This window comes from Penicillium cataractarum, assembly GCF_028827025.1.
Source record: "Penicillium cataractarum strain IBT 29864 chromosome Unknown utg000002l, whole genome shotgun sequence".
Taxonomy (NCBI): Eukaryota; Fungi; Ascomycota; class Eurotiomycetes; order Eurotiales; family Aspergillaceae; genus Penicillium; species Penicillium cataractarum.
Window position 1 is genome coordinate 1,756,082 of NW_026622738.1, and position 18,166 is coordinate 1,774,247.

Genomic DNA, 18,166 nt, shown 5'->3' on the forward strand with positions numbered 1-18,166 from the left:
TGTTGATATTAGGGGAGTGTATATTTGAATAGACGAATCCCCCCAAATTGAGAAAGTAACCGATATCCTTAGAGGATCAGGCCGGTTCGCAAGGAGACCCTGAGAAGGATAACCGCTAAGCTAGGCCAGCGATCAACGGGACTTTCCAGAAGAAGATTTCTTCCAGAAAGAGAAGAGAAGAGGATGAGAAAAGGAAAGGTAAAAGAAAAGCTCCTGCGTGGCTGCTGTCCGACCCTACGGAGAGCAGTCTTTCATTTGAGGGCTTTCCTGGTTAAGAGAGCTGATCTCAGACACCTACACCGTATAGATGGAAGGAAGCTGAGACAAGCAAGCACGGACAACCACAATTCAGGTTGTCGGGTAGAAGAAGAGTGGGTTTGTTCCCGTCAAGTGGAAGGGACAGGAAGTAGATTGTATGTTGAAGTGGGACGGCAAACAATAAGTAGGCAAGTTTTATAGATCGATGGATTGATAGAAAGATGGTGGTCCACCGAAGTTCCACCTGGCGGGGTTCACTTAAATAAATAGAAAAAAAAATAATCCAGGATCTGGTCTGCCGCGAGGGCCACAAGAAGAGTGGAGAGGGGAGTGACAGGGAGAGGAACGCCAGGTGGATAAAAAGAGTATAGGAGGATTTTGGGTATTTTTTGGGCATTTTTGGTCTTTTGGGAAGAGCACCTATTTTGGCGGTGCTAAGCGGGAGATCGCTTCTTTCCAGTTGCAAATACCCGCCATGAACCAATCGAACCAGAGGCTGAAACTGACTCAAGAAGAAGGGTTGGCCCTTGGAATACGATACAGATGGCTCAAGATGGCGTGGGGCTATTACTCCTGATTGCCGTTAGTGCCACTATTTTCCTCTATCATTGATTAGAATTTTTTGGGGGCCTATTTTTCCCTCTACAGTTCGGCTTTTGGAGTCTCCCTCCCCGTTCATGACTATTTTTTTGAATTTTATTTATTTCTGTTCTAACCTCCCCTATAGGGGTGGGGCGTTCTTGTCACAGATTCATGTCTTTGTTGCTAAAATGATTCTCTGTTGCTTGTGATTGGTCCACCCTCTTCTTATATTTGTTCATTCTTTGATGGCGGATTATTTTCGGTCATATCGAATCTATATCGCATCTTCATCCCTCTGCGCCTCAATCTACACCACTGTCGCAGCAGCTTCCCCGTATGCCCCATTTTTCTGCTACACCTTTGTGCCAAATATGGAGACATAGGATAGAATTCTTCGAGAAAAGGCAGGGTCTGTTATTTTTGGGAAGCAGACATAGAATAGAATGTTCAGGTCAACCAGGGTGTGGAGCCCACATGGACACATCTAGTACCTAGAGCCCTTGATCTGGGCCATTCAATTGCCTGTATAAGGAGAGGGGGAGAATTGGTCACATACCATGGGCCCTCTGAGAAACTTCCCATGCCCGTTGCAAATCACCCGGGGATGTAATGGGACAGATAGAAATCGTAGGAAACGATGACTGGGGTATGGAAGTCTGCCAATTGTCCGGGGAGACCAAGTTCTCAGATCCCTGGACTTTTTTTTCTTAAATTTGACCGGGGTAGTAAACGTAGGAGAGGGGGTTGTATGGGAACTATGGGACTGAGCCGGGAAAAGCAATCATGGAACGAGGATTGTGCATTTTGAGAATGCAAGTTTCCAGATTGAGTACTCATAACGCAGGCAGAATTGACATCTTTTTCAACTCTGTCATATCTTCCTCTATGCTTGTCAGTCCCCTTTCACCCGGTGTGGGTGTGGATGGGACGCGAGGTGTTGGATGTTGGGCACACCGAATAGTGAGGGAATATTTGGATAACAGCTAGCGCTAAAATGGTCCGAGCTAAGCCAGCAAGACATTGGTAACGGGTGTCAAGTTCGTGATGGTAACGCAATCTGTAAGAAATTGGGAATAAATTACACCAACTTGTGGAATAGTGTTATTGTTATGTCGATACTTGCCAGAGCGCTCCTGGAAAGTATGATCTTTCTCTGTAGACCGAAGATACTACCGAGAAGCCACTCACTTCACGATCCAATGTTAAGAGTAACGCTAATGCCCCGATCGCCCTCCCTCAGACGTATAGAAGAGGGTATTTTCAATAGCATCCAGACTTTAGACTCCTTGCTAGGTGGCATCTGACGACCTAGCACAGTACAAATGGGGGGACCATGGTTTGGACGGCAAGGTCGGGCTTGGCAGCAGATCGAAAAGAAACGCATCAATAATAATAAGCATTATTATTATATTATTATTATGGAAATTAGACTATCTCGCTGATTTGGGTGGGGGGAACTGACATAGCCATTCGGCCATTGGTTGATTGGCAAAAGAAGTATAGCCCGACCTATAAGGCTTTTTCGGGGAGCCGGGAGGGTCACGATGGGGTCTACGGTCAGGCCCGTCTAGCTCGACTGCATACAGTAGTAGGACTCGGTGGAGTACGATCCTCCTGATCGACGCGGGTTGGACCAGACACTTGACAGGCTGAAAGTGGAGTTCATTCAGGTTCTCGAGAGATCGTCCGAGCATCTCCTCCCAGCCGCCACCATGTACCAGTAGGTCGACGCCATTGATGCATTGATTGGTCCAGGGAGTGCTAGGGTTTTGTATCCGGCCTGGCTAGACTGAACCACAGACCAAAAGCTATGCCGGGAACGGACTAGTACGATGAGCCCAAGCCTATCCGGGGTATGGAAATGTCCACTCACCCAACATCACCCCTTCTTTGGAGGCTTGAATTTCTGGTCGTCGAGATTAGAGGTCATCATCGCGGAGACTTCCGGAGAGATTCTGAGATTTTCGCTCAATGGCTTCGTTCCAATGACACTTATTACGTTTTAGTCATGCGAATGACACGCCAATATCCGAACACCATAACATCATTTCTAACTCTAATTACCTGGGGGAAGGTTAATAATAGAGGTTACTGGTCAATAGTACAGATCGCTATAGTTGTCCTATCTAGGTCTACCACAGACGGTCCTTGTAATTATTAGGAAGGAATATGCAGGATAAGCATTCAAAGTGGGACAGAATCAAACGCATAGCGGCTGTGCGCTTAAAGGCTGGCTGTTCTCTTTTCTACGCCCCTACCCCGGATTGAGTCTAGTATAGTCTATGTATAACAAACAGACCACATCTGTCTCTTTGATCATCCTGTCCACTCTTCACGAGGGGGCCATTTCTCAAATCCTTGCAATGGAACTACTGCAAAGTTGCATGAACGTGTTCATGGTATACTTGTTGCTCCCAGAGACTCACGCAGGAACGCCCTGCCACGTTTTTGCTATGATCCTCGTCCCGTCTTTGGCAATGGCTTGCATCTTGCTCATAGGCTCGTTGACTCGACCCCCGCAAAGACCGAGCGTCCGACCAGCCTTTTCATTGGACTGTAACGTGGATCGACTGCCATGTGGTTCACAAAACGGGAAAGGTTGAAGGCTGAGTCGTGCATGAACCTCGGGGGTGCCCGGTCAAAAGCAGAGGGAAGAGGCCTGTCGATTGCTGGCTCGAGCTTATCTTTGGCCTTACAAGTTGATGTCCCTGTCAGCACTCTACCCTTTTCGATCATTTCTGGGCGTTGCCCTCGATGGGAAACATGGCACCGCCTCCTCCACCGTCTATTCATGAAAGTGGATGTGCATGATCATTGCCCCACTGTTTAACAACTAGGTTTACTTCAGCCCTCCTAATGCCGAAGGGGCCAGTGAGATACTGTCGGGGAGATAATCTGGAGGAGGGCTCAGACCTTCTCACCCATACTTAGGACCTGCCAAACCTTGCAGGCCGTTGTCCAAATTCGGACAATGATAACCCAGCCAGGGTTCACATATGCAAGGATCATCCGCTAGAGGAGGCCCCTCCATGGCTTCTAGAAGAGTCATGTCAGGGGCCAAGAAGATTAGGACAAAAAAAGAGGCACATAAAGAAAAAGCATCGACATCAACACCCCTGTCCTTTGCATTACCCTCGTGGTCTGGTGACGCTGCCACGAATATCTTTAGGGATTGTCCACATCTCCCCATGGTCTGCCCGTCAGATACGCGTTTCAGCAATGCCTCCTGATTCCCCAATCCGGCGAATATGCTAAAGATATCTATTGTATGCCTCATGTGTGTTTCAAAGTGCTCCGGTTGTTGTTATTCTCGTCTACTCCGCCTCCTTTAAGATCTATGGGAGATCGACAACAGTCATGGAAGCAGCCGAACCTATGATAAGCCCTGAGAATGTAAAGATGGGGGCCCCCCTCAACGTATTGCACTACTCAATCGTGAAGATGAATCCACCCCGAATCCACTACAACCCCATTTGGTAGATCAAATATATCAAGGGTTGGTCGGGTGCAAGTCAGTGGCTGTCGGCTCTCGTTACCACCAACCACGTGAAAAAAGGAAACAAAGAGAGGAGAAGCAGCCAGAATCTTACGTTTAGCGTCAACTTTCTGAATGAGATGGCGCAGATCTACAGATTGAGTCGTGCGGCCATATCCTTCAGAATGTTACTATCAAGACAATCTGGATGATTTCTCTGGGTCTGGTGGAGGCTATGACCCCGGGTGAAGAGGACTATCTACGGTGACATAAGTTCCCGCACTTCTATCACGGACGGATTTCCATCGGGGTTTGGAGATCTCAGCTCTTCCAGAAAGTATACGAACGCAGAAGGCCCGATTCCTCTGGTTTTTCTTTATCCCACGAGATAGTTGGAGGGTGCCCCGTTGGAAAGATCCCTCCAAGCCATCGTCCCAAGTATCATGAACATGGATGACATGAATGGGCCCTTGGGAAGTAGAAGTGGGATCCATGAACGCCATCGCGATCAAACCCCTTCTACCCTTCTACGTATATATCTCTGACCGCTCCTCTGAAGAGAGACCCTCCCACGTAATCGGTAGTTCAAGTGACTAGGAACTGCCATGAACCATACCGAGAATCCAACGAACTATACAGGGGTATGACAGAAACCCTGGTCTATTGAGGACAATGACTCGTGTTGAGCTGAGCACAGTCAAGAATTGTTCAGGCAAAGAGTCAGGAATCAACAGTCAAGAGGCAACTGCGTCCGCAGTCCACCAATTCCACACCGAATGCATGAACTTAGATGTTATCACCAACAAGAAGTGGCTCTTGCCATTGGCCCTGTGGCCAGTGAGCCGTCTATGCCGCAAGGCACAGTGTCTGTTGCACAATGCGGTTCGCGCGTATCATCCTTCTCCTATGATTGCTCGGGTTTCGGCCGTTCATCGCCCCTCCCAAAGGTAAATCTTTCCTCTTGCGGCCTGGCCAACCGCTCTCGAGTACTGCGTTTCTCTTCTTATTTGCTCTCCCCAGATCAACCTCGCTGAGAAAAGTACCACCTTGCTCCGTGACCAGCTTGCCCCGAGACCAAGTTGCTCCGCGACCATCTTGCTCCGCGATACCTAATGAGCTTAGCAACCGAGCTTGCCGAATAGCTAATGAGCGTTTATCCCGTGTGTTGATCACTATTGAACGCAGCCTTGAGACAAATTCAAGAGGATTCTGCTGCTCGTGGAGGGAGACGGGGGTGTGCATCAACATCACCATAGCGCTATATTCGTTCTTTACTACTACTCCCTGGTCTCTAGACACGGTAAGTGACCAGGGGTAGTCCCCGATTCCCCGATGAATGTGTTCATGTCCCATGCATTCCACGTGGTGGTTTGTTGTCTCGACAAGATTGAGCCTGGCTTTGTCTTGGGCATCATTCTCTGCTGGATGATGTCTCCCGCTTAAATATAAAATGATGCCACAGTAAATTCCAAGCATAACAACAGGACGACATGACTAGCCGATGGTATGTATAAGCTGTTATGGCGCACGACAATCTCGATTAGGTTACATTATGAGAGCTGTCATAATAGTTGGCGAATAGAGGGAATCTCCCCGAGAGGACACACTGCAAGCTCCACCTATCTATCCCTTTCTTGGTCTAAACGGATCACGATAGTCTTGATGCCTGAACATGGGGGCTAGAGAACCACAGGGCTGGACTGAACCGAACTAGGTAAACAGCGGAAGGTGCTTTCGTCATGAACCTACCAGGTGATACCCGATGAATCTCTACGGGAGTATACTCTCGATCCCGGGAAAGGAACCACCATGATCCTTGTCAATCTAGCCGTGTTAGTCACGTTAGTCTCCTCCATTAGCCCCCCTATCATCCCCTCAAGTGGAGCCTTTTACCCATCTCAGGGCGCATCGCCGTTCAGTCATGTGCTCGACGGGGTCCCCGAATCTAATAGAAAATCCGTCCATAACTTAAAAGTCACCAAGTCGCGATATAGTAACTCCGAGCAGTCAACCATGCTCTCGAGATGGCACATGTTTAGGTTGGAGCTCTGAACCAGAAACCTCGTTTTTTGACTTTGAGGCGGTATATCCCCGGTTCGGCATTTGCGGGGACTGTGAGCACCACGCGACACGGCATCACCGAGCTATCCAGGAATTAGAGCGAGAAAATGGCAGATACATGTACGTGATCTGTTAAAGCTGTCGACTGTATTGCGACGTGATGACGATGATGAATGTTGATCCATCTCGGTTCGTCCTCTCAGTCTACGCTATTAGCGTCGCTCTCCCGAGCTTACCCGAGCGGACGAGAGATGCTAGTGGCATCCTGTGGTCCACTATGCCGCTGGGTCCATCTAGTTCTGGTGTGCCCTGGCAGATGTGCGATACTGGCGTGCTTTTACGCGCCGGCCGTACTCGGCTGCCTCTAGTAGGGGATGGTCTAGATGGTCTGTCACATATTGCGGGGTCGTTCTATACTCTTTGGAAACTGGTTAAGGGCAGATCTATTGCAATATTCAGTATTTGATCCATAGATAGCTGCAAGACAACCTGCATAGCACAGGGTCTTCGGGAGGGTGATATCCCGATCTTCTATATACTCTGTATGTGCAAAGGAACGAGTGGTCACGGACGTGCAAACACTTTAAATCTCGCTGCAACAGGACCAAAAGGGTAGTGCGATCAAGCCCTGAATGCAACTGTCAGTAAAATCACAAATAAGAAAAAAGACAGAGAAAAGAGCGAGTTAAAAAAAGGCACTAAATCGACTAGTAGCCAACGGTAGTAATCCCATGAATGGCAAATACCTCAAATCCCCCAAATTAAATGGCCCTCTAAGATCCGACCAGGGCAGCTATTTCCCCCGCCATATAACTTCATGAATCATGGGTGTTATATACTTCGGACTCTGCACGGCATATGGCTATCATGAAATGGTAAAAAGAATTCCTGTATAATTCCAGCAGTCTCAATCTCTTCTCAGTGCAAAAGCAAAAGAGAAAGGTCAGATATTACCATGGACATGACCATCGCTCTCCCCGAACAAGACTCCTAACAAATGCGGCGCTCGAGCGTCAACCGTGAGGGTCTCCCGTGGATCGCGGGCCAGCAACGCCTCACCAGTGGCCGGAACAATCCCGAGCGGATCCGTAGCTCTCTCGAACAGTTGAGATGAGTTGCATAGGTGGATCTCACGATAGGCGTGGTGGGGATTTTTAGGAAGGAGCTATGATCGGGATCGTCCTGTTAAACGGTTTTTCAAACTCTATGTTGCTGTGATGTGAATACGGGACCGTGCTAGGTGGAGAAAAAAAGGGGAAAATAGAGAGGTCCGGCCTCAGGAAGAGGAAGAAGCAAAAGAAGAACAGGTAGAACCGGAAGAACCAGAATATGATGGGAAAGTATGGTTTATGGAGAGAGCTGAAGCGGCTAGAGTTTCTAGTTAACTACGTCAGTACCAAGTACAAGAGCTTGTCTGCTATGGAGGGAAGTTATGTACTCCAGTCTCCAGATCGTTTATTAGGTTTACCAGAGGCCTAATTAGGCAACAGATATGACACCAACAGTAGCTTTACGCATCCCCCTCAAATCCCGGCCCAATCTACCTAGTTTGCCGCCCACACTTACCCCTCTGGATATCTCCCGTCGAGGCAACACGAACTAAACCAACTCGAGCCTCAGTGTTCGGCCATGGTCCAGACTCCAAGCACTACTATGGAATACTACAAACTCCCTTCCATTTCTCCAGATTCCTCCTCAATTTCAGGATTGCGATAGCAGACGCCATACTAATAAATTAACCACCTCTCCTCCCTCAATCACGCCCACGCGGAATGATCGAATCAAGGTGTGATCCACGGCTCGCCTTAAGAAGATGAACCGAACCGCCCGAAAGCCCTCAATGTCTGACTAGAATTTAATATCACAGCGCAAGTCTATCGTGTCCATCTTATCTACTTCTGGTCAAGGCTGCACCGAGCTGAGCGGGCCCGAGGAAAGCAAATATGACTGCGGGCGAGGAGCAAGGAGAATAACTGACAGGCAAGAAAAAACAGCAAGAGGGCCATTTTTCTGTACTCCGTACGCGATCGATCTTGGCAGGCCAGATAAACTACGATAGTAGAAAACTAGTCGATTTAGTGTCTCGATCTAGGGGGGACGCTGGCCTGGATGTTGCGCAGGATCGTCGACGAGAAATCTCACATTGGACAGTATATCTCTCGATAGAGAAAGAGTCTGAAAGAGTTGAGTTTCCTGCCACTGAACTTTGTATACCTCATATATGTCATTTTAGAGTATGAGCTTCAAGGAAAAGCTACACCTTACGCACAGATTGAGAAACCTTGAGGGTTGTTGGTCTCCGGACTAAAAGCCGTAAAGGGTCAAAGGCTAGAAAGTACGAGCATGATCCAGGTAGATCGGCTAGTTTTCCGTGGGCGGGATAATTGCCACTGTGCACGATGTGCACGATCTTGACGATCATCCACGGTATAGAATCTTATTTTGCCCATGGCTTTCGAGGTTTGGTTGTCTTGGAGTGGAGGGAGAAACAGCGGCTGTCCACGATAGATCAACTGTCAGCCAAGCTGGACATGCATACGCCATACATGACAGAACTAGCGGACGGGCCTCCCTCGAGGCGAAAAAAAGGACGTAAGTGACAGGTCGACCAAGCACATTCTCCGAGGACATGTACAAATATACCGGAGACATACATGTATACACGATACAATACTGGATATAAAAGTACGAAGCAACGGGGCAAGTTCTCGTGAACACGTGTTATTCGGTACATAGTCCAGAGTCCAGACTGTAAGATTCATCTCATCAAGGGGGCCATCCCAGCTAGGACCAATTGCGATATGTAGTGTAGATCGGGCGCGCGTCTGTTAGTAGTGCCATCGCTTAGTACGATTATTTATGCCGGGGCCAACCTTCCCCATCGCTGTTTGTGTTAGGCGTTAGCTGCTTTAGTGACCCTCCTAGCGTGTGATGGCAGGATGCACTGCGGCCTCATGTTACTATGTGGACCCCTATCCATCAACTAATCTCATAGCGAGGCAGATTGAAATTACAACAAAAGCCCCTCCTAGCACACTTGCGGTAGGAGGTAGGATTATTTGTTTTCTCAATTCTCCACATAGTCTTCCATTTGCCGATTACTACGCACTACTCGTGTCGTCTCCCACCCCAGCTCCTTTTTCGACCACCCCCCTGTCTTAGTTGGGGTATTTATTAGGAATCGCGTACTTTTGTCAAGGTCTTGTCTACGATAGGAATGTGTGATGCGATCGCGTCGCAGGTCTCGTTGCAGCGGCATTGAGATCCCGGTATGCATTGCGAATTGAGCTAAATGTGCTGGTGATCCATCGATTAGAGTATGGGCTGTGTACAATAGTCTTGTTGGGGTAACTGGGTATTATACAGGGCCTTATAGGCTGGCCTAAACAAAAGAACCCATGGAGAATCCCATATGTTTGCTTCGATTTTCAGATTGTATAGATTAATATGTATTTCTTTTTCAAATGGTGCTGAGGCTATTTGAAGGCTGACCCGAGGATCAACCCACAATAACAGGGAGTTTAACAACCACAGCTCTACCTGAGCCTAAGAGTCAAGCATAGTGAGCTTTAAAACAACACTATCATCGAAAAGAAAGAATCATTGCCCATCAGAATCAAAGTCTTTTCTATTACGGTACACATGATCCCAGCCAACCGTCCAGGCAAAAGAAACACCGCCCGGCCATCTGAAAAACGCCCAAGTATCCAATCCATCTTAATGCACATTGAAATCAATTAAAAAAAAGACAACAAAAAAGACAACGCCAATAGGACCACGGTAGGGAACGTTCGCCTCTCCAAAGCGATTTGAAGAGAAGAAAATGTTGGTACAGGGGTACCCTCCAACAGGCAAAAAAAACAACAGCGACGACATTCACAACATGAAATGAAAGTCATTTTTATCCAAGAGAAAAAGTAAGATAAGGTTCAAGTCATTGTGCATGTTCGTGACACTCGATCCAACATCAACATGCTTCCCGATCGAGTCGCGTCCCGATCGGGGATGCGATCAAGGGAAATTGGGGGAGGGGGGTTGGGGATAATGACTCCGGAGAGCCCCAATTCGTGTCAATATCAGAATGACAAACGGTAGCCTCAAAGCCAAATTCAACGTCAATTGGAACATCTCTAAACCAATTTTAGGCCAATTTGTGATACCTGTAGGTGTTCGTTGAAAAATTTCCACTTTTGATGCGCTGCCGGGAGTCTATTGTCGAGCCGAATGTCCACCGTTTTGAGGTGATGGGATTGGCTCAGGGTGCTGGGTATGAGCAGCTGCGCCCAGCGATGGGATGCGACTCATCGTTGGAGACGACATAATATTGGTCTGGCCATTGGCCGAGAAGGACTGCCCATTGTGTAGCAGAGAGGCGTTCTCCCGCTGACGGCGCTCCTCTTGCTCCGGAGTCATGCACTTCATAGGCGCAGGAATCGGTGCGTCAGGGGAGCTTCGACCCATGAGCTTAGGACTAGGCTCTAGTCTGCGGATAGGAGGAAGAACCGGGGCTCCTGCCATACCGCCTGCGGTGATGGGCCGAGGAGACTGCTTGGTCGGACTGATTCCGGACATGCCAATTCCATGCGAGCTGTGTGGGGGTGAAGAATGGTTGCCATTCGGGGTTGCAACAGAGGAGAATGAAGGGTAGTTATGGGACATGGCAGGGGTGCCTCCATGGCCAGATTGTGGACGCGGCGTAGCGTAGGTATCAAAAGAGGACCACGGCCCGGAACCATTGATGGGAGCACCGGACGGGACTCCTGCAAGAGGCCCTACATCGGGGTTGCCCTGCGTAGGGGACATGGAGGGATGATTCTGGGTTGGGCCATACCCAGAATGAGAGGAGGAAGGCCGGGCGGAAGGGAAAGATGCAATAGGAGGAAGGTGAGGTCCTGACTGCATCGGAGGCAAGACATGTTGGCCAGGTCCAGGCGCAAATCGAGGTTGTTGAGTAGTGAGGCGTTGCGTCGGTCCATTCGAGGCCTTTGAAGGCGAGAATGGTGGGCGAGGTGGACTTGAAGAAGGAAGAGGAGAATTGTTCGCAGGGCGGGGAAGACGCTGAGGGGAAGGTGGGACATAAAACTGGTGTTGTCCTTGAACGAATTGCTGGTTTTGAGCAGTAGGTGAAGGAAGTGTAGGCTGAGAACCCTGCTGTCGGGAAGGCCCGTTCTGAATGTTCGACAGAGCATTGTGAGTGTGCTTCACCGGAGAGGGTGGAACACGCCCATGCTCTTCGACCTTGGGCTTAACCCCGGCGGCAGATGGCGACGGGGTCGCGCTGACTCGGAACTTGAGCGGTGGGAGTTTAGGCCGGTTGGCTTCCTCCTCCTTTCGCTTGCAGTCCGTGCAGACGAAGTGGAAGTCGTCCTTTTCAGCATCTTCTTTCTTGATGCCAAGGCAGCTGCTATGCTGCCATACATTGCACTTCTCGCATGCAACGCTGTGACTCCCGTCATCCTAGAAGATTGTTAGATTCGAAGCCTGCCTTGGATAATCATAGTAACGCAGCACGTACCAGGTTCTCGCCATGCACACCACAACCAGAGCAGTCGAAGATCCATTGGTCCTCTTCATCAAGATCTGCCAAGTTCTTCTGCGACCGCTCCATCTCAGCCTTTAGATGCCGGGCCGAGACCCTGCCCTCACCGCGCTCCAGCTTCTCCTGTTCCGCCGCAAGGCGTTCAACCTCGGCTTCGTGGAGGATCCGCTTGTGCTCACGATCCTTGATGCGCTGCTCACGGGTCATCATGCGAGACTTGCGCTCATTCTCCATCTGCTTCTGGCGAGCCTGCTCCTTGCGGGCTTCGGCCAGATCGGCCTCTCGTTTGCGAGCGGCCTCTGCAGCTTCACGATCAGCACGTTCCTTCTCCTCCTTGGCAGCCAGTCGACTAGATCGCTTGGCACCAGCGAGCATCTGCATTTGGATAAGCTCCTTCTCGCGCTTAACCCTCTTGCGCTGTTGCGCTTCTTCCGCCTTCTCCAGCAGAGGCAGGATGTGCTCCTCAACCTGGCTGCGCAGGTACTTGTCGTCCGCATCCTTGCTCTTGCGAATGGCGTCCAGGAATGTATTGTACTCGGAAAGGGTGACAGCAACACACTCCCACTTAAAGTTGGGGAAGGCATTGGCATTGTCCTCATCCTTGTTTTCGTCCTCGGAAGCCTCTTCCGCAACCATGGCGGAGACTCGTCTCGATGCCCGAGATCCTCGAGAGGACCTGCTCTTCGGTTTCTTCTTTGGTCGCAGAGGCGCGGGGATAGGAGGGTCGGTTCGGCGGTAGAGGCGGTTGTCATCAAGGACGTAGTAAGAACGACCATCATGGTCATATCCGAACTCTTCAATGCGCTGGTGAAAGTCAGAAGACATGGTCACTTTGAAACAATGGTTAAGGTGGGGAGCAGAGCTTACCCATTCCAACTGCTCTGAGTCCTTCTTCTCAGGCATCTTCTCGCGGAGGCGATCCGGGTTCCAGAAGGTCCACACAGAGAGCTGGTGGAGGACGGTGAGTTTGGTAAAGACGTCAAAATCGAGGAATCGGAGAGGGGTCTCCTCGTAGCCGAATGGGTTCGGAAGATGAGGTGCTTTCGCATTGTACTGGCGTCGGGTGTACTCGTCAAAGTTCTCGAACCTGCATTGCGCCCGTCAGTTCGTTGGCCCCCCTGTGTTACCATGAGAATTGCATTTATCAACGTACGTCAATCCGCGATGCGACGAGATCCACTTCAGCAGGCATAGGCCAATCTCGAGTAACTTGTACGAAGGTTCAGGCTTGAGGCATTCGTCTTCCAGGTCCTGGGTCAGATGAATCAAGGTCAGCTTCAGGAAGACCAGGGTAGGGCGACAGCACATATGACTCTATCACCATCATCGCTGTATCACTGGCAATGCAATGCGCGACACTCATAAAGCCCCACAAGATAACAGGGCAAGAGCACTACCGGAGCATACCTCGATTCCAAAGTCCTCGTCGATCTTCATAATCTTTCCAAAGATATGGATGTACTGCATGATATTTGCAAATTCCCAGCTGCTTCGAATGCGCTGGAGCAATCCAGGTTCCTCGGTGACCTGAGCTTCGGGGGCATCGATCGCCTCGGAGCGGCTGCGCTTTCGCGGTCCCATCGCGGCGGCGGGACGAGGCCGTGAAGGCCGGGTATGAGCAGTGAGTGTTCAGTAGGAAGGGGGTAGGTAATGCACAGAAGGATCACAGCCACACAGTGTGAGTCTGTGAGAAACGGTATCAATAAGAAAATTGAGTTGAAAGAAGAAGAGGGGGGCAGTTCGTCGTTTTTTCTTCGTGTCGAGAGGCGACGGAGATGGGCTCTGCGAGAGGCGCGTCGAGACGGGTGTGTCACGTGATGATCGCGTTTGCGACGGGCAAAGAAATGGGAAAGAGTGGGGGGCAGTTTTATGGGCAACGTAGGAAGATTGAAAGGCAATTGTAAATGGAAACCCAATTAGGGTCTCTTTGATTGTTCATGATCGTTGCCTAATGGACAAATGGATGTTCAATGTATGCACAAAACCCATGCCTACAAACGAACAGTCCCGTTTACTAATAGTTTGAAATGAAGTCAAAGTACATTTTTTGCACACATGTACATGAGAAAATAAAAACCCAAATGCAGCATAACGATAAAACACATCAAATCAACGACTGGACCGTGGTATCTCGGGCTCAAAGGTCTATCTCGTAGAGCAATAGCGGGACCATCAAGGACAAGAAGAACAATGCAAACGACAGCGCCGACCAGAACCCCCACACCACCCGACTGCAAGCGCCACGAAAAGAGGACGAGATGAAGGCAGAAAATGAAAGCATGTCTGAGAAAGGGAGGGAAAAAAAGGGTGCAAAATGCAAGAAGAAAAGGCAACAAGGACATAGGAATACATGAGTCCCCTCCCATCGACATGAAAATCACCGTAGCCCGGAAAAGTGTCCCATAAAAAGAATAGTGCAGAGAAACTAGAAAACGAAGAGAAAGCAGCCGATGGAACCCGGTTGTCGTCGAGGATACGACGACAATGATCATGTCGGGTCCATCAGGTGCTTCCTCCCAACTTTTGCGCCTTTGTAACCGATACTCGCCAGAAACCTGTCCCATGCATATCGTGAGGTGTAAATAAAAAGGATATCCCGCGAAGAAAGAGAATGCGTTTTCGTATGTTACATGGCCGCCGAGGCTCCGTCGGAGACGTTATCCGACAGGTTGATTAGGAGCTGGGCCAGGCAGCGCTTGGTGGCAGCATCATCGCGGAGGACCGATGAGAAGGTCGCATCACGAAGAGGTTCGGGCAGACATTGTCGCAAAGCCTCGCGGGCCCGGCTGTTGTCGCTGAGACTGTATCTGGTTGTTAGAAGAGGGTCCAAGATCGAGTCGGAGGTCGACTAGGACACAGATAGAAAAAAAGACATACCGAAGGAAGCAGCGCACGACGTGCTTGAGCAGGCGAACTGTCTGCTGCTCGACCAGCTGAGTCACCATATTGCTGAGGACAGTGCCCACAGCGTAGAAACGTTCATATGTCGCACAAATATACGCCAAGCCAATGTCATCGAGAAGAATCTTCTGCACAATGAAAATGGCAACGGTCTTGCTGAGTTCCGACCCGGTCTCCATGATGCGGAGGCAGAGGGGAATGATCTCGGTAGTGAGGAGGAAGTTGATGACGTCCGAGGAGTCATTCTTCACCAGCGCTCCGATGACACCAAGCGATGTGAGACGGAGGTACTCGAACGGACGAGATTTCGAGGTGGTGTTCAGAAAGGGATAGAGGAACAGGGGGATGTGAGCTGCGAGAGGCCAAGTAATTAGTCTGGTTATTCCGTCGTGCCTGGCTTCAGTAGTGGGCAACATACCGTTCAGGAAGAGAGTGCGAGTCTCATTGTGGGAAGCGACACACTGCAAGAGCGCCAGCGCATTGCAGACTCGATTTGATGCCGCGGCAGTCAACTGGGAAGGGTTCAGGAGGGGATACACAGAGATAATTTCCTGGAGAAGAGCAGTCATGACACCTGCACGTTGCCGACGGGTTAGTTACGGTCGGGCAAGGATTCGCCCCCACGATGCGACGGGGATCATACCGAACGAATGCCAGATGACGAGAGCCAGTTCGGGAACCTGCTCCCGCTTCTTGCTAAGCTCCATCAGCGCCGCCTCTCGACGGGCCGGATCCAAGAGTTCTGCCACCCAGATAAACACCTTGCGATTCTCTTCACTGATGCCGCCGTCCATGACGGAGACCGCATTTGCAAGGCCCTCTCCGCCCATCCCGCCGACAGCCCCAGCACCCTGCGCAGGGTTCGCAGCGCCGTTGCCACTCATGGCAAGGCGACCGTAGTGTTGCTGCTGCGCAACGGCGGCGGCAGCCTGGACTTGAGCATGCTGCTGGGCGACCAGGGAGGCATGCTGTTGCTGATGCTGAGGGTGCGGTTGACCCTGGTGGTGCTGCTGTTGCTGTTGCTGCTGCTGTTGTTGCTGCTGCTGGTGCTGCAACCACGAGGGATCAGCCTGGGGGTACTGATGCTGGTGCGAGAAGACGTGCTGGCTCTGCGCTTGGAGCATGGCGAGCGGTGGTGAGTCGAAATCGGGATCTCGTAATACTCCGAAAGGGTCAGGGTCGGTGGGTTGAGTAGGGCGATATGAGAATAACTCCAGGTAGGAGGAAGGTCGATCGAAATGATGTCAGCAGTCTCGACTCAAGGCGAGGGTCATTGATGAATTGGCGCTGGAGACCCGAGTGGAAGAAGTGAGCGTTGCCTGAAGAGAGGGAGAGAGGAAGAGAGAAGTTCGGGTCGGGAAGGCGGGGAGAAATGGCCGGGCCAGTGAGTAGTGTCCACTAAGCCTTTGTGCGGCCCCGTCACACTCTCAACAACTCTGAATACCCACACCTGCTCTTTAGTTGGTCTGGAAAACCCACATGTGCACAACGATGTCGCCTTGAAAATTTGTAATCTCTACTAAAAAGCTGGGGACTCGGCTTCCGGGAATTGCTACCTATCTGCATCCCCTGTGCAGATAGTACCGGGGTGCTACCCTTGCCAACAGAGCCTAAAGTAACTGCAAGGCTGGTCTTGATTATAGCTTTCTACTGAGTATGACAGCCCGAGGTCATCATGCAATTTCCCGATATCCTGGCTTGAGGCTCGTTGAGAAAAATGTCTGATGAACTACACATAGGAAGGCAGTGGCGGCAGTGCCTGTGCCGAAGGTCTGACTGATATACTCAGAGAGACCCTTTCCTCTATCGAGTGCTAGTGATGAACTTCTCCATAGTGAGCATTGTATTGTCTTGATATCATTCATCGAGTTCTCATGTCTCATATTTACATCCTATTGTGCCCTGACAGGAATTTGTCCGGCTAACATGACCCCAAAATCCATATCCAAACCCAAAAATCCAAGTTCATATCAACGTCGGAGAAGACAAAGGCAACGAAATATCATCACACCCACAAACATAAAACATGGGTTGGTCATAATAGTACATAAATCATAATAACATTCGCAAGCCGGCGCCTTTTTCATGCATAAATCATTCAAGTTCGGGGAGTCAAGAGAAGAGGAGAGGAGGAGACCGCAATCAAGGTGTTGCTTGGGGTAATCTCTCCTCAATCCGTACTCTCTCTCTCATCAACGTCGTGAGCTTCTGCGAGACCGACGGGATCGTCGTGTATCGCGTGTTCGTCCACCGGAGCTTTGGCTGCCTATAGAAATAGTTAGTACTATCGCCTTCACATCTTGTCAGAAGCTCAACTTACTCCGTGTGTAGTCCGAGTAGTAATAGTACGAACTCGGGTATGTATAACTCGTCTTATCATCATCGTCATGCTCTTGGTCTCTGCGTCTCTTCAATCCCAGACACAACGCCAGCGCACCCAGGATAATCGCAATCTTCGCCCAGCTAAACTTGGACTTCTTCTCACTGACTTCACTATCCGTCCCCGCGGCTGCTGGTCTCGTACCGAACCAGGTGCGTCTGGGAGGTGGTGGCCGACTGCCGTGCGAATGATGGGAATAGCGTTCTTCGATAACGGTGGTGTCCTGTCTGCGGCGCTTGCGGATGCCCAGAGCCGCGAGCAGGCCTTCCAGGGCTCCCTTGAAGCACACACAAGCACAGAGGAGAAGAAGGCAGAACACACCGGCGATCGTACCAATGACAATTCCGGCAATGGCACCACCACTCAGTCCACCGCCGCTGCTGGTGGCTTTGGCGCCGATCAGCTGTGCGCCGTCCGTGCCGACGGGGGCAATGAATGCTTCCGTGGTAGTTGGAGCAGAGGTCTGCGTCACGGTGCTAGCACCGCTGCTCGTTCCTCGCACACCAGGGGTAGCTTCAGCACCAGTAACTGCGACGGAGGAACTTTCAGCGACGCAGACGCCATCCTCACACTCCTGTGCGGCATCACAGCAGGTAGTCCCGCATGTTGACTCGCCCAGATCGAGGCGACAGGTTCCCGTGGCCGTGGCCGTGGCCGTGGCTGCAGCCGATATATGAGTACTCCAAACGGAGGTAATGGTCGACTTGTCCACCTCGGTCACGATGATGGTCGTGGTGTAGTATTCCCATGTACCGCTCGAGCTGTCAATGCAGACTGCTTCGTTGGCCGAGTTGGTGGAGCAGGCTTGGCTGGCACTACAGCAAATCTGGTCATTCCAACCGCAAGGGTTTGAGCATCGCTTCTCGAGGGGGTTCTCGTTAAAGGCGAATGGCGAGGCGACCGCAATCGGAATCAGGTAGAGGAGGACCACCAGCATCGATAGGACTGGGGCAAAGAAGGAGGGCCACAT

General features: G+C 50.5%; 4 protein-coding genes across 4 annotated transcripts; 1 reads left to right on the forward strand and 3 right to left on the reverse strand.

The window, feature by feature from the left end:
* Nucleotides 1-4,987: 4,987 nt before the first annotated feature.
* Nucleotides 4,988-5,266, forward strand: N7496_002722 (uncharacterized protein; the record flags this gene model as incomplete). The annotated part of the gene is made up of 1 exon (XM_056695653.1): nt 4,988-5,266. The coding sequence occupies one exon, from the start codon at nt 4,988-4,990 to the stop codon at nt 5,264-5,266; it is 279 nt and encodes a 92-aa protein (XP_056557865.1).
* A 5,319-nt stretch (nt 5,267-10,585) lies between these two features.
* N7496_002723 (putative PHD finger domain protein) lies at nt 10,586-13,496 on the reverse strand (the record flags this gene model as incomplete). Its single annotated transcript, XM_056695654.1, has 5 exons — nt 10,586-11,833; nt 11,892-12,719; nt 12,783-13,002; nt 13,069-13,166; nt 13,323-13,496. 5 exons carry the CDS (start codon nt 13,494-13,496, stop codon nt 10,586-10,588), a joined length of 2,568 nt encoding a protein of 855 aa, XP_056557866.1.
* A 1,045-nt stretch (nt 13,497-14,541) lies between these two features.
* On the reverse strand, nt 14,542-15,940 carry N7496_002724 (Rcd1-like cell differentiation family protein; the record flags this gene model as incomplete). The annotated part of the gene is made up of 4 exons (XM_056695655.1): nt 14,542-14,716; nt 14,793-15,168; nt 15,235-15,390; nt 15,460-15,940. 4 exons carry the CDS (start codon nt 15,938-15,940, stop codon nt 14,542-14,544), a joined length of 1,188 nt encoding a protein of 395 aa, XP_056557867.1.
* Nucleotides 15,941-17,119: 1,179 nt separating this feature from the next.
* N7496_002725 (uncharacterized protein) lies at nt 17,120-18,166 on the reverse strand (the record flags this gene model as incomplete). The annotated part of the gene is made up of 1 exon (XM_056695656.1): nt 17,120-18,166. One exon carries the CDS (start codon nt 18,164-18,166, stop codon nt 17,120-17,122), a length of 1,047 nt encoding a protein of 348 aa, XP_056557868.1.